General features: G+C 42.6%; 1 protein-coding gene across 1 annotated transcript in view; it reads left to right on the forward strand.

Moving 5' to 3' along the window:
- The window catches only part of SIDT1 (SID1 transmembrane family member 1), a 102,505-nt gene extending 88,443 nt beyond the window's left edge, over positions 1-14,062 (forward strand). The window contains exons 20-26 of the mRNA XM_052661778.1: positions 1,614-1,628; positions 2,701-2,777; positions 6,230-6,276; positions 11,026-11,131; positions 11,222-11,332; positions 12,530-12,643; positions 14,000-14,062. Of these exons, the coding sequence (XP_052517738.1) occupies positions 1,614-1,628; positions 2,701-2,777; positions 6,230-6,276; positions 11,026-11,131; positions 11,222-11,332; positions 12,530-12,643; positions 14,000-14,062 (533 nt within the window). The remainder of the gene's footprint in view (positions 1-1,613; positions 1,629-2,700; positions 2,778-6,229; positions 6,277-11,025; positions 11,132-11,221; positions 11,333-12,529; positions 12,644-13,999) is intronic.
- Positions 14,063-14,598: the final 536 nt, after the last annotated feature.

The raw sequence follows: 14,598 nt of genomic DNA on the forward strand, positions 1-14,598 counted from the left end.
TTAGCAATTTAATTTTCCCTTTTGGCATGGCCAGTAGATTAACGCTTGGTGTTAACGTGGCCAGGGTACCTCCAGCTCCTCCAGTGGAAGCGTCATGAGCTAGTTGTGTAGGACATCTGGTACAGCTCTCTGTTCATGTCCCATCCTCCATACTCAGAAGTGAATGAAACTGTACAAACTAAACTCTCAAAAGGAAAATAATTTAAGCACTATTTTCCTGGGTTTTCCAAGTCAGAAAAATAAAACTGAATATAGATCCATGTAATGGTCATGACCATTAATAGATAGAGGGGCTTTTAATATATTTATATCACCTTTGCCCCATACCTTTTTAAAAAAGAGGAATTTAATGTAGTCTATTATAACCATGAAATAGTTTGTCAGGGTCCCAACAGGAAAAAGATGCCATGCCCAAAGGCAAATGATTTATTCACAAAGGGACTCTCCATAGGATAGGAGTGGGGTAGAGAAGAATGAAAGTAACCTGGGGTTAGGAGCAGAGAAGCTTACTATCCACAAGCCCAAAAAGACACAGAGGAAGTGGTTACCAAGATGTGGAAGGAGGGCGTCATGGAGAGCAAGTCAGCAGGAAAGGATCAGTGTCCTTTGGTTGGCAGGCAGCCTCACAGGGCGGGCACCAGGCAGGTAGTACTCTGAGCTGACTGTCCTTTCTCTGTCCCTGCAGTCTCCTGCTGGGGCTTCTCACTGTCCAAACCCAACAGAATTAAGGGGACCCACTGCATGGTCCCTATAGTCAGCCTCCCCAGGCATGGTAGGGACAGAGACATGGCAGGTGGGTCTGGAGAAGCAAAGGGAGGATAGTCTTCACATAGCTTATCTGAAGATTTTAAATTCCTGTACCTAGGGAGTCTTCCCCAAGTGGTTACAGATTTACCAGAGTCAAAAGGAAAATTCACTACGGCATCTACATTTAGTCCAGAGGCAGGAAGTTGGGTTAGTGGAGAGTGGTCAGACAACTGCCTTTGCTTTCTCAAAAGCACAGACTCCTTTCCCTGTGGCCTTCCAGCCTCACCTGAAAATAAATGTGGACACAGGAACAGTGGCAGCAAGGAGGCAGACCATTGCATAGTGTTAGTCACTCAGTTATGTCCAACTTTTTGCAACCCCATGGACTATGGCCCACCAGGCTCCTCTGTCCATTAGATTTCCCAGGCAAGAATACAGGAGTGGATTGCCATTCCTTTCTCCCAGAGATCTTCTTGACCCAGGGATCAAAACCGGGTGTGCAGGCAGATTCTTTACTATCTGAGCCACCAGGGAAACCCAGACAGAAAACGACAGAGCTACTTGCCCAAATCACTGTTGTGTCCCTTGCCTCCCCAAAAGGACCACAGAGAGAGGAAGGGTTATAAGCTGCAAGGGGTGCACAAAAGGACACAGGGAGAGAAAAGTCTGACTCATGCTCTGAACGTGTGAGACGGGCAGAAGCAGTCTGTGTTCTTTATGAGAAAACATTTCTTTTATAATCAGAAAACAAAATTAAAGTCATCCATTTCTAGAGGAAAATAAAACAATCAGTAGTTTTCCTGTTTGGCTTCCTTCTTACAAATCTTTTTTTGTTTTTCTCATTTCTCTGCTTCCCACTGATTCAGATGTGTCTGACACAGGTAATGTTCAGCTGTCCTTCCTGGGGTTTTCTAGCTTGTTTTCTTAACAAAACACCCTGCCTAGCTGACCTGCCAAGTCTGCTTTCTGAACACGCCTTCCAGATTGGGCAGGATTTTGTGGGAAGGGGGTGCAGAGAGAGACTCAGAGACAGGTATGCACCCCAACCAGCCCACCTCCTCTGGGCTAGTGTGTGCACATCCCTCTAAGGCCCCATCACGCCCCCCATGTCCCTGGACTGTATCCAGTCCAGCTGCTTCAGCTGAACCCAGGGTTGGCCTTGAAGAGTAGCAGCAGTCACAATAGACCTGGGGTCCACCCTCACTGAAATGTTCACTTCAGGCAGACTCCAGCCTTGCCTGTGACAGCTACATGTGGATGGCTCACAGGACAGCCCCACCTGGGGGTCTGGTCCTGTTTATATAACAATTATGACATGCACACTCACTGTGTTTCATACCATCCTTTTGAAGGATTGCATTAAAATAAAAAAAGCTCCCGCCTCTCTCTCTCCCATTTATGTTCCTTTGACTATTGTTTCAATCCACATTCAGGCTTTCTGGACATGCTCAATAGCCCCTAGTATCCCCTGGTTTAATTTTTACTGACTTAACCACACTGAGAAATACAAATTTGAATTTTTACAAGCTACGATTTCCCATGGTCTAGAGAGAGCAGATGTTTTGAGGTGACTTTTGAGCGGCCCCATCACATCTCTGCTGTAAAGAAAACAGCACCAAAGTAAACCATCAAGAGAGGGACACTTAGCTGCAGGAGATCGTAGGTGGGTTGGCCAGCTGCCCGAGTGACCTGTGCGTATTCGTCCCGTGTCCATCTTGCTTGCCTTTCTGTGGGATGTTGTGCAGATAAGGCCCACCTGCCATGAAATCCCTGGTGGCCGTGGGGGGGGGGTGTATTTTTTAAAGCAAGTATTTATCACTGACCTATTAGGTGCAAAGCATGGCTTTTATGAGGTGAGGACATCTTCATCCTGGCCACAAAAGCTCGGGCCACAGTGGAGTGTTCTGCATTGTCAGTGACTAAGCCTTCTCACCATGCGATTGTCGCCAGCAGATTGGAAAATGTTCCGGCGGGCCGCTGTGGTGTTCTACACCGACTGCATCCAGCAGCGCAGCCGGCCTCTGTATATGGTACGTGCATGTCCTTGGGTCCCTTGGCCCTCTCCCAGACAACAGGGCAGCAGGGCAGTCACTCAAGGCTCCCCAAACCAAGGGGGCCAGATGGCCTAGGGTGGCTGAGGTCCAATTAGTGAGGGAAGAGGCATCTTGCTTCCTTTTCTTCTCACTCTTAAAAGACAAGATGGAATGGTGCCCTTTTTACATACAAATTGCTAATATATAAAGAAAAAATATATAAAACTGTCAAACAGTGATGATTGCTAGGGAGGGAGGGTCAAGACAGAGTGTCCCTATAACAGCATCATCCAAAGAGGTATGATTATTTCATTTGTGAATAGAAGGCAGTATTAATGATGACACCTGGATGGTCCCAAGCCAACTGGGTCATATTGTCATTCCAATCACTTTCATCAAGAACTTATACTTTCTAGAGTTTTCATTTGTTTGCTTTTTGTGTACTGTTTGATTCTGACAGTGAGTAGGAATGCTTTCATCAAATTTATAGCTCTTGGTAAAAATACACTGTTAAATATTCTGCCTTATAGTTTTCAATACATTACATGTTTCTACAGTGAGCAGAGGGATCAGGGTGCTGGTCTCAGCTGCCTTGGCTCACTGGCCAGGGACCCCAGAGAACTTTCATCCTTCCTCTGATCCACTGCCCCAGCCTTTACCCAGGCCTGTGGTCAGAACCAGTGATCCCCTTTGGGCCTGGCACATAGGCGTTCACTGAATTCCTGCTGATAGTTTATAATCAGAAGGATTTTTATATAAAGAATATATAAATGCGAATGTCTTAAACCCTGTAGAGCTTGGGCAGGAGGTATAGGCACTAAAAATTGAGGAAATTGAGGCTGGAGGGTTTTACTCAGGAGAGAATGTAAAATCCCATTAGGACCTGTGAAAGTATTATGGGAGACAAGCCTCAGATGTGAACCTTATGGGGAAATTAGTGCTTTTGTTTTTACATTAATTGATGCATGCTGTATTTTTAAAAATAGACTATTTTTAGAGTATTTTAAAAGGTTTTAAGTTCAGGGAAAAATTGAGAAGAAAATACAGAGATTTCCCAAATGCCCGTCCTCCACACAGGCACAACTTCCCCCATATCAACATCCCTACCAGAGGGGCGAGTTTGTTACAGTTGATGAACCTATTAACACATCATAGTCACTCAAAGTCTGGAGTTTACATTACAGTTCACTCCTGGTGGTGCACATGCGATGGGTTTTTTGATGAGTTTGTAGTGACATATATTCATCATTACAGTATCAAACAAAGTAGTTCCCTGCCCTACAAAGCCTCTGTGCCCCACCTATTCTTCCCACCCCCTCCCTCCCCAACGCCCCCCCAACTACTGATCTTCTTATTGTCTCTTTGGTCTTATCTTTTCCAGGATGTCAAATGACTGAAGTAATACAGCATGTAGTCTTTTCAGAGTGGCCTCTTTCGCTTAACAGTATACACTTATGTTTCCTGCATGTCTTTTCATGGCTTGATGGCTCATTTCTTTTTAGTGCTAATATTCCATTTTCTGGATGTACTATAGTTTATTTATCCATTCACCTATTGAAAGACATTTTGGTTGCTTCCAAGTTTAGGCTGTTATGAAAAAATGAAAAATGTGCTATAAAATTTTGTGGTCAGGTTTTTGTATAGGCATGTTTTCAGCTTCTTTAGGCAAATACCAAGGAGCACAATTGCTGGGTCATATGGTAAAAGTATGTTTAGTTTTCTAGGAAACTGTCTTCTGAAATGATTGGACCATTTTGCATTCCCATCAGCCATGAATGAGAATACCTATTGCTCCATATCCTTGCCAGCAATTGGTGTTAGTGTTTTGGATTTTGGTCTTTCTAGTAGGTGAATTAATTTTTTAAAAAGGAAGATATTTCTTTTAATAGATTTATTTAATATTAATAGATTTTACTGAATAGATTTTTATTAAAAAATTTTAAATAAAAGTTAATTTTATTAAAATTAAATAGATTTTATTTAAGAAAATTTAATAGATTACCCACAAAGAGAATCACTACTTTGAAACAGAGGAGTGGCCATGCAGACTAAAGTATAATCAGATAGCACCCAGAAGTGTTACAAGCAGATTATGAATAATATGTTAGAGTAATTGTCCTTTGAGATGAACCTTACCTCTCTATTTTCTCCCCTACCAATAAGTTTAATCTTTGACCAGGGGATTTTTGCAGAAACTAATGCCTGTGGCTGGCAACTTTTATTTTGGCCAGCCCCAGATTCTGTTATTTCACCAGCACTATGCAGGTCATTACATGCAATAGTTACACATGACACACCTGTGAAGTCCTCTCTAGCACCATGAATTTCATTGTCACTTTCTGTATCAGAATCAATCCCTAAGTTTTTTGTCTTTTTGTTGGTCTAATAATCACATCATCTGGATCCATATTCTGAAGAACTATGTTCTTCTCAGACACTAGTATATATGTCGCTCAATCAGAGAAAGTATTTGCATAAAATTCACCAAAAAATTCTTCTTCACTCAAAAGTTCATGATATGTCATTTTAAAAAATGTATAGTAATACACTTGAGCTTATAATATACACAGTGAAGTGAAAGTTGCTCAGTCATGTCTGACTCTTCGCAACCCCATGGACTATAAAGTCCATGGAATTCTCCAGGCCAGAATACTAGAGTGGGTAGGCTTTCCCTTCTCCAGGGAATCTTCCCAACCAGGGATCAAACCCAGGTCTCCCGCATAGCTGGCAGGTTCTTCTTGGGAAGCCCGAGAACACTGGGGTGGATAGTCTATCCCTCCTCCAGCGGATCTTCCCAACCCAGGAATCGAACTGGGGTCTCCTGCACTGCAGGCAGATTCTTTACCAACTGGGCTAAGAGCGAACAATATACACAAGATTGGAACAAAAACCAAACGGAGCAAAATGTGAACGACAGTGACAATCGTGAATTATATTATGAGCTCTTGGTCAATTTTAGGTGCTAACAGCTTCTCACAGTGATGTCAATTGTATCACTCTCTAAAACGTATTGATACGTCTCCAGTCAATAACGTGTTCAAATCGTGTGTCCAGAAACCAGGAGCCGGGGAGCTGCGGGACCTCCTTGGAGGCAGAGTAATGAAATGACTTCCAGTTGTGTCTCAAGAGCTGCCTTAGGTCCCACCAGTCACCACAACTCAGGGAAAGAATCCCATGTGCCCAGCTCCCTTAAAAACAGGAAGGAAACAGCAAGACTTCTGCTTTCCTTACCAGGCCTTCTTTTACAGGGAGGAGGTCTTGTCTGCTTGAAGTCGGAGGCTTTGCCATTTAGTCCTTTAGAGCATTAGTGTTCATTCATAGGCACAGCTCTCCTATATCGATGGAAAAACTGTTTTTGCTGACGCAGTTTTCTCATAATTGACGCTTCCCGTATGGTAAGAAGTAGTGCACTCAGTCTTTCATTCACTGTTTTCTCTCCTCCTTTCCAGGACAGGATGGTATTACTCATCGTGGGGAACCTGGTTAACTGGTCCTTGTAAGTAGTCTTAGGAAACATGTCTTTCTCTTTACTAATTTCTCTGTAACACTGTGGCTTAGCTTTCCTTGGCCGTCATTTTTACAGAGAAATCTGAAATTAAGGAGAGTGTGAGACTGTGCTTGTTCTAGAGACTCGAAAGAAAGCTATTTGTCGTCCTGCAAAAAAAATGCACTCGTGTTCTAGCAGTGGCCTACCTTAAAGCAATGAGTCCCACACGTTGATGCCTGGAACTCGTTTGTTCAACAAGACAAACGTCAAATTTGCTATATTTATGTGGATAAATTAGATTAGCTGTATATGCATATATATATATATACATACACACATATTTATAGAGAGAGATTAACTATGCCAGCAGTCAAAAATGCAACCATTTAAAACTCTTTTTTCAGAGCTTTCCATAATGCTACCCAGTAGGCATCTCTTTCTTACTAGGAGGAAGTGGGGTGGTGTGTGTGTGTGTGTCTCTTTCCTGTTTCTTTCTTTCCCTCCAGGTCTCAGTCTTCCTGCTCTGCATGTATCATTCTTCTTCCTTTTCTTTTCCTTCATTATTACCTCGGCTTCGTTTCCTCCTGTGTGCATGCTGTTGTTTCACCCACGTCAAACTCTTTGCAACCCTATGGACTGTAGCCCGCCAGGCTCCTCTGTCCATGGGATTCTCCAGGCAAGAATACTGTAGTGGGCTGCCATGCCCTGCTCCAGGGGATCTTCCCAACCTAGGGATCAAACCCGTGTCTCTCACGTCTTTACCAGGCAGGTTCTTTACCACTAGAGTCACCTGGGAAGCCCCTTTGTTTCCTCAAGTGACCTACCTCAAAGTAGAACAGTGCAGCAAAAGCACGTTTACACTAGCTATATTTTATGTATCTAGTGTTTGCAGCTTATTTTTAAAAATGTGAAAAACAGAATCAAGGATCCCCGGAAAACCAGAATCAAGTCATGAGAATTTGAATCTTATTTAGGGGCCATGGGCATCCAAAATAAACTTCCCACAATGCTGCTGCCCCAGGGGTTACCTTGGGGAAGGTCCATACCTGTGAAGGACTGTGCCTCACTGAGGGACACGTCAAGATGGGTGATTCTTGGCCGTGATCACCTGTGATGTTCGCTTGGCCACCCTTTTAGTGAAGACCCTACAGTCCTGGTGATTTTGTAAGACAGGGTGGAGGGTGCTGGCAGGAGATACGATAACGAAAAACCGATGACAGTGTCCACAGGGTCAGAATCACCTGGCCTGTCCCTGCCTCTTGTAGAACTAAAATCAAACCAGGTCTGCTCACAAGACAAGGTGTATGGCCTTTCTCTTCTTAGCAGGAGCTCTGTGGGACACCAACGCCTGCGGGGTCTGGGGAAATGAGGCACAAGGACACACTAGTACCGTGACTGCCCAGTAGGGGGCGGTACCTCCCCACTAAGGCTCTCCATCCTGAGTCTCCCATGGATATTACAGAAGTCACGGAATGGCTGAACATAACCTTGAGTCAGTCTCATATAGTCCTTGAAGAACAACAGTGGTGTGTATGTATATTCATATAGAGAGAGATGTATGTATACATATGGAGAGACAGAGTGGGAAAATCAAACAAATGTGGCAAAATGCTAATAACTGATGAATCTGTGTGAAAAGTATACAAGACTTTAGAGTACACTGAAGATTTCAAATTGTGAGAAGAGGAAATTTCCTATATTATATAAGACAAAGTCAGTTGAAATAAAAATTGAACAAAACCATTTCTTTGAACCATCTTTTAATTTCCTTTATTACATTTTATAGTTCTTAGCATATAAATGTTTTACCTCCTTTGTCAGGCTTATTCCTAAATATTTTATATATTTATTTAGGAGTGAGTTTAAAAGATTTTTTTTTAAAAAACAATCAATGGAAAGCTATCCCATGCTGTTGGATTGGGAGAATTTATGTTGTTAAAGTGGTCATACTACCGAAGGCAACCTACAGATTTAATGTAATCTCTTTCAAGTTACCAAGATATTTTTCACAGAACTAGAACAAACAATCCTCAAATTAAATGGAACCATAAAGACCCAGAATTGCCAGAATGATTCTGAGGAGAAAGAAGAAAGCGAGAGGGATAACCCTCCAAGACTTTAGACAATACCACAAAACTACAGCAATTAAAACAGCATGATATTGGTACAAAAACAGACATAGAAATCGATGGAACAGAAGAGACAGCCGAGAAGTAAACTCACATATCTATAGGCAGCTAATCTTCCGCAAATGAGGCAAGAATATACAATAGGAAAAAGTCTCTTCAGTAAGTGGTGTTTGGAAAACTGGACAGCCACCTATAAATCAGTCAAGTTAGAACATACCCTTACACCATACAAAAAAATAAACTCAAAATAGATTAAAGACTTAAACACAACATATGACTTGATAAAACTCTTAGAAGAGATTATAGGCAAAACATTCTGAGATAAATCATACCAATGGTTTCTTAGGTCAGTCTCCCAAGGCAATAGACATGAAAATAAAGACAAACAAATGGGGCCTAATCAGACTTACAAGATTTTGCACAGCAAAGGAAACCATAACAAAACAACCAATGGAATGGGAGAAAATATTTGCAAACAATGCGACCAACAAGGGTTTAATTTCCAAAATATTCAACCAGCTTATACAACTCAATTTTAAAAAAAAAACAATCAAAAAATGGGCAGAAGACCTAAATAGAGTTTTCTCCAAAGAAGACATCCTGATGGCCAGTAGACACATGAAAAGATGCTCCACCTCACTAATTGTTAGAGAAATGCAAATCAAACTACAATGAGGTACCACCTCACACTGGTCAGAATGACCATCATTAAAAAGTCTATAAACAGCAAATGCTAAAGAGGGTAATGAGAAAAGGGAACCTTCCTACACTGTTGGTGGGAATGTAAGCTGGTGCAGCCACTCTGGAAAACAGTATGGAGGTTCCTCAGAAAACTGAAAATAGAATTACCATATGATCCAGTAATCCCACTCCTGGGCATATATCTGGAGAAAACTTTCATTCAAAAAGAAAGGGGCACCTATACAGTCATAGAAGCACTACTCACAATAGCCAAGACATAGAAACAATCTAAATGTTCATTGGCAGAGAAATGGATAAAGACAGTGTGGTACATACTTACAATGGAATACTCCTCCATTAAAAAATGAAAATAACGCCATCTGCAGCAGCATGGATGCATCCAATGCAATCCGTGTATATAATGCCGTCCGTGTATATAATGCTGTCCGTGTATACCCAAGTCACTTGGCTGTACAGCAGAAGTTAGCACAACATTGTAAATCAACTATACTTATGAAAAATATACTTTAAAAAATGAACAAAGGCGGTTAATAACAGCTTTACACTTTAAATACTTAGGAATAAACTTTGAGAGATATGTAGGATCTTTCTGCAAAACATTTAACTACCCCATTAGGAGATACAGACAAAAACTTAGCTAAATGAAGAAAGATAGCATGCCCTGGGTGAGAAGATTAACTACTGTAAAGATATCAGTTCTCAGAGTAATGTACAAATTTAGAATCAGAAACTGGAACTAAGTTAATAGGGTTTTTTTTTTGAAATTTATTTACCTAGACAAAATTTTCAAAGGTGTCTGCAAAGGATTAACAGAAGAAAGAAAGAAAGCACAGAGGTGTATAGTGACAGCCTAGCACTATCCAACAGAACTTTCTGGAATAAAGCTTAAATGTTTATTAGCCACTTGTGGTTATTGAGCACTTGAAATGGAGTCTGACTGAGAAAATTCACTTTAAATTATTTAAATAGCTACATGTGGTTACCATATTGGATAGTTAAGCTAGCCTAACCTATGTTGGGAATTCCCTGGTAGCTCAGTTGGTAAAGAATCTGCCTGCAGTACAGGAGACCCTGGTTCGATCCCTGGGTCAGGAAGATTCCCCTGGAGAAGGAAATGGCAACCCACTCCAACATTCTTGCCTGGAAAATCCCTTGAACAGAGGAGCCTGGCGGGCTATAGTCCATGGGGTCACAAGGGTCGGACACACCTTGGCGACTAAACTACATCTGACAACCTATGTTAGATAATCTATAAAACAATAATAACATGGTGAGGCACTGAGTCAAAATTATAGTGAATCACAATGAAGAGGCCAGAAATCCAACTATATCATACCTGTGCAGTATGTCTGTATTAAAAACAAGCTTTCAAAGTCACAAGATAAGAAAGAGCTATGTAATAAATATTTCTGTTATCTCCTGCATTGCAGGCATTCTTTACCATCTGAGCTACCAGGGAAGCCCCACATAATAAAGATTTCTGTTACAACCAAGCAGAAATTTGGAACAAAATTAAGGTCAAACCCCAACCAAATACACTTCAGTATTTAGACAGCTAGCTAAAAATTGGTAATATGTGTCAAACCAATTATTCAGGCAATTCTATGTCTAGTAATCTAATCATCTTAAATGCAAAAAGAAAAAAGCAGGATATGTCTAAAGGTATTCATGGTTGCAGTTTTTTATAATAGTGAACAACTGAAGGACAAAGAGAAAACTCATTTCAACCAGAGAGTACTGTTTAGGTACATCCACGGATAGGAACTTTATAATCATTAAAATGAATGTTCTGAAAGGGATTTAATAAATTGAAAGTTAAAAGATTTTTTAATTCCCCTCCCACCAGAAATGGGGGTGGGGGTTGGAAGGGTGGGTAATACCCCAAATCCAGCTTCCTGGCTACACAACAATTCCTCTGTGTGCTCAGCGCCCTCTTTGGACTCATCTACCGACCCAGGGACTTCGCTTCCTACATGCTGGGCATCTTCATCGGCAACCTGCTGCTTTACCTGGCCTTTTACATCATCATGAAGGTAAGAGTAGCTGCTGGCTGGGCGCCGCGGGCCCTCCTCAGGTGACCAGGTGGTGCACGCAGCCTGGCAGCATGTGCTTCTCACCCACAGCTTCGCAGCTCCGAGAAGATCCTCCTGATCCCGTTTTTCTGCATTGTCGCCACCGCTGTAGTGTGGGCTGCCGCCCTGTATTTTTTCTTCCAGAATCTCAGCAGCTGGGAGGTAAGAGAACAGTGTTTGTCTCCTGGACAATGTGCTCTCTCCATCTTGCTTTTCTGACCTTCCTACCTCCCTCTTCACGGGCTTATTGCTGTTTATCTGTTTTATATTCTCTAATGTGAAAGCTTTTTTAAAAGGGGTTGGTTTTATATAAATATCCACACATAAATGCTCAATAAATGCCATGTCATCATTATTGGGGTGGCACTTCTTAAACACGAAGCCCTATCCCCACTGCCAATGTGACCTTCACTGCATGTTGTATTATCATTGCAATCCTGTTCCCAATGGATGCTTAATATGTACAGAAAGCTTGATCAGTGTATCATCGCCACCTTATCATAGTCATCATCCATAAACAGTTACCCAGGTACAGGTGTATATAAATCCATTTCACAGATAGGAAAGCTGAGGCCTAGGAAACTGGTGATGTATGTGAGGCATAGAACAGGGAGGAAGTCTAAGCTCCCCATCACCATAACCACCGCAATCAATGTCAGAACATTTTTATCACCCCAGGAAAAATCCTACATCCTACGTCCATCCCCATGTCTCCCTAACCCCTTAGCCTGAGGCAACGGTTTATCTTTTGTCTCGATAGATCTACCTGTCCTGGACATTTCACATAAATGGAATCATATGCAGTCTGAGTCTGCCTTCTCTGTGTAACGTTTCCTAGGTCCACCCTTGTACAGATCACATTATGTCACTATCAGTACATCATGTGTTTTTATTGCTGAATAATGGCTCAGACAGTAAAGATTCTGCCTGCCATGTAGGAGACCAGGGTTCAGTCTCTGGGTCGAGAAAATCCCCTGGAGAAGGGAATGGCTACCCACTCCAGTATTCTTGCTCGGAGAATTCCAGGGACAGAGGAGCCTGGTCAGCTATAGTCCATGGGGTCACAAATAGTCAGACACCAGAGTGACTAGCACTTTCACTTCTCATTCCATTGTATGAACCTGCCTCATTTTAGCAGATGTTCAGTGGGTGCACATTTGGGCGGTTTCCACTTTGTGGCTTTTATGAACGCTGCTGCCGTGAACATCTGTGGACACATTTTTGTGTGGACATATGTTTTCTTGGAAGCTAATAATAATGTAGTGACCCAGGCATCTAGTAGCGACTGTAGGTTTCTGGATGCTCCGAGGAGTTGAACTGTGGGACTGCTCCCCCACATCCTGCCTCACCTCCTCCCAGGGAACGCCAGCCGAGTCCCGGGAGAAGAACCGAGAGTGCATCCTGCTGGATTTCTTTGACGACCATGACATCTGGCACTTCCTCTCCGCTACTGCCCTGTTTTTCTCATTCTTGGTGAGTTTATGAAAACTTTGCTTCTCTCTTTACATCTTGCATTCTTTTTTTTCTCTTCCCCCCTTACTTACATCCTCCTATTTTTAATTTCCAAGTCTTCATTATGATTCAATGTACAGATTATCTTTTTTTTAAAACATTGTATCCTCTAGTTAAATCTTCATTTTGTTCTTTTACTCTTCGAAACTTTAAGACACAGTGATAAAATAGTTTTCCTTTAGTTGCACAATGCTTGGACTGCACTGATGATTAGAACTCACGTGCCCAGCTCCCCCAGGAAGCGCTTTCGGTGGCACTTGCTACCATCTCAGCCACACTAGGTTGGTTATTCCTTCATGTTTCATACCACATTCCTCCCTCTCCTCCAGTCTCACTACATACCTTAATATAAACACTTTACAAGTTCCTGGAGTGGCTCAGGATAGCAGCCAGACCTCTTGCTGCCTTTCTAACCAGTCTCTTTCAAATCTGCAGTCCCTTCGTTTTTTGCCCACACACGTTCCCTGAAGCTGTGCATATTATAACAACCCAGGATGACAACTCCCAGCATACTTCCATCTTAAATTTGACTTTTCCAAAATAAACGTATATGGTGCCTGCACACAAGTTCTTTTAACAAGTAATGGGGCCTCCTGGGTTCACTCTGACCCTTTACTTTAGTCTCAGCCAAGGAACCTCAAGAGTGGAGTGGGGCCGCCTCCTAGTGGCCAGTTTGGGAAGTTTAACCAGACTGCATAAACATTCTTCCTTAAGGCTCTCTTTAATCGTCACATTCTCTGGGGAGACAGAGATAATACAAGTAGAGCTAAGAGTTCCCTCTACATCACAGAGAGAGTGATGGTGGAGGGAACTATAAATGGAGAGTGGGGGAACAATTCTTGTAGCAATACTCTATTGCAACAAAGTTTTATTCCCTTTAGGTCCCCATTCAAACGTCCCCTTCTAAGTGGTAATGATGTCCCCAGCCACCCCCCAAAATTTTTTTACCTCATCCCATCCCATACTCCCCATATTCCCTCCACAGTTTAATTTTTATCCTTAGTACATACTGCTATCTAACATAGTAGCCTCTGTTCATGCATTTGCTTCATGTCTGAAGTCCTCTCTCAAATGTAAGCTCCCTCAGGGTAGACCTTTGTCTCTCTTTTATCCTAAGCTGTATCCCTAGCATCTAGAATAGCACTTAGTAGACCCTTGATATATACTTGAATAAATGAATTGCGGAATTACAAGTGTCTATTAAGAGCAGAGCGCTGCAGAAGACATGAAAACAATTAAGTACACTTGTGAGTCTTAGAAAACAGGGACTTTTCACAACTGTGCATTCCTCTTGTTTTTCTGCCCGTCTTGTTTCAGGTTTTGTTAACCCTAGATGACGACCTGGATTTGGTTCGGAGAGACCAGATTCCTGTCTTCTAAGCCTTCCAGCATGGAGAGCTGGGGAGAGCGAGCCACTGATCTTGGTGCTGTTTCATGAAAAATACAGGGACTGAAGCAAAGTCACCACTGCCAAATGCTCCACTCGCCCACTGACGGGTGAGCTCTGTACACATTCCCACAGGGAGGAGAGGAGCTAAGGGGGACCCAAACCTGTAAGAAAGGGAAGCAGAAGAGAAGTTGCAGCTGTGGACAGAGATGAGCCCTCCAGAGTCAGAAACACCCACCATCCCCTTTTGTTGCAACTCTGAACTAGACATGGGCAAGCTGCATCAAAGTCAACCACCTTGGGACTCCTGCTACCCTCACCTGAGACTCGCCAGCCATGGCAGAACCATGCCACACTCTGCCCTCCACCTGCCTCCCTGCCCAGAGAGGCCAGCAGCCCAGATTTCCTGCCCAGAAACCCCAGGCTGCGCACCTCTGTAACATCCGCTGCTCTAGATATCCCCAGACAACAGCCTCCTTCTCCAAGGTCCTGGGATGATGTGATTCCCTGAAGTCTGGTAGACGGGTGG

This window comes from Budorcas taxicolor, chromosome 1, assembly GCF_023091745.1.
Source record: "Budorcas taxicolor isolate Tak-1 chromosome 1, Takin1.1, whole genome shotgun sequence".
Classification (NCBI taxonomy): Eukaryota; Metazoa; Chordata; class Mammalia; order Artiodactyla; family Bovidae; genus Budorcas; species Budorcas taxicolor.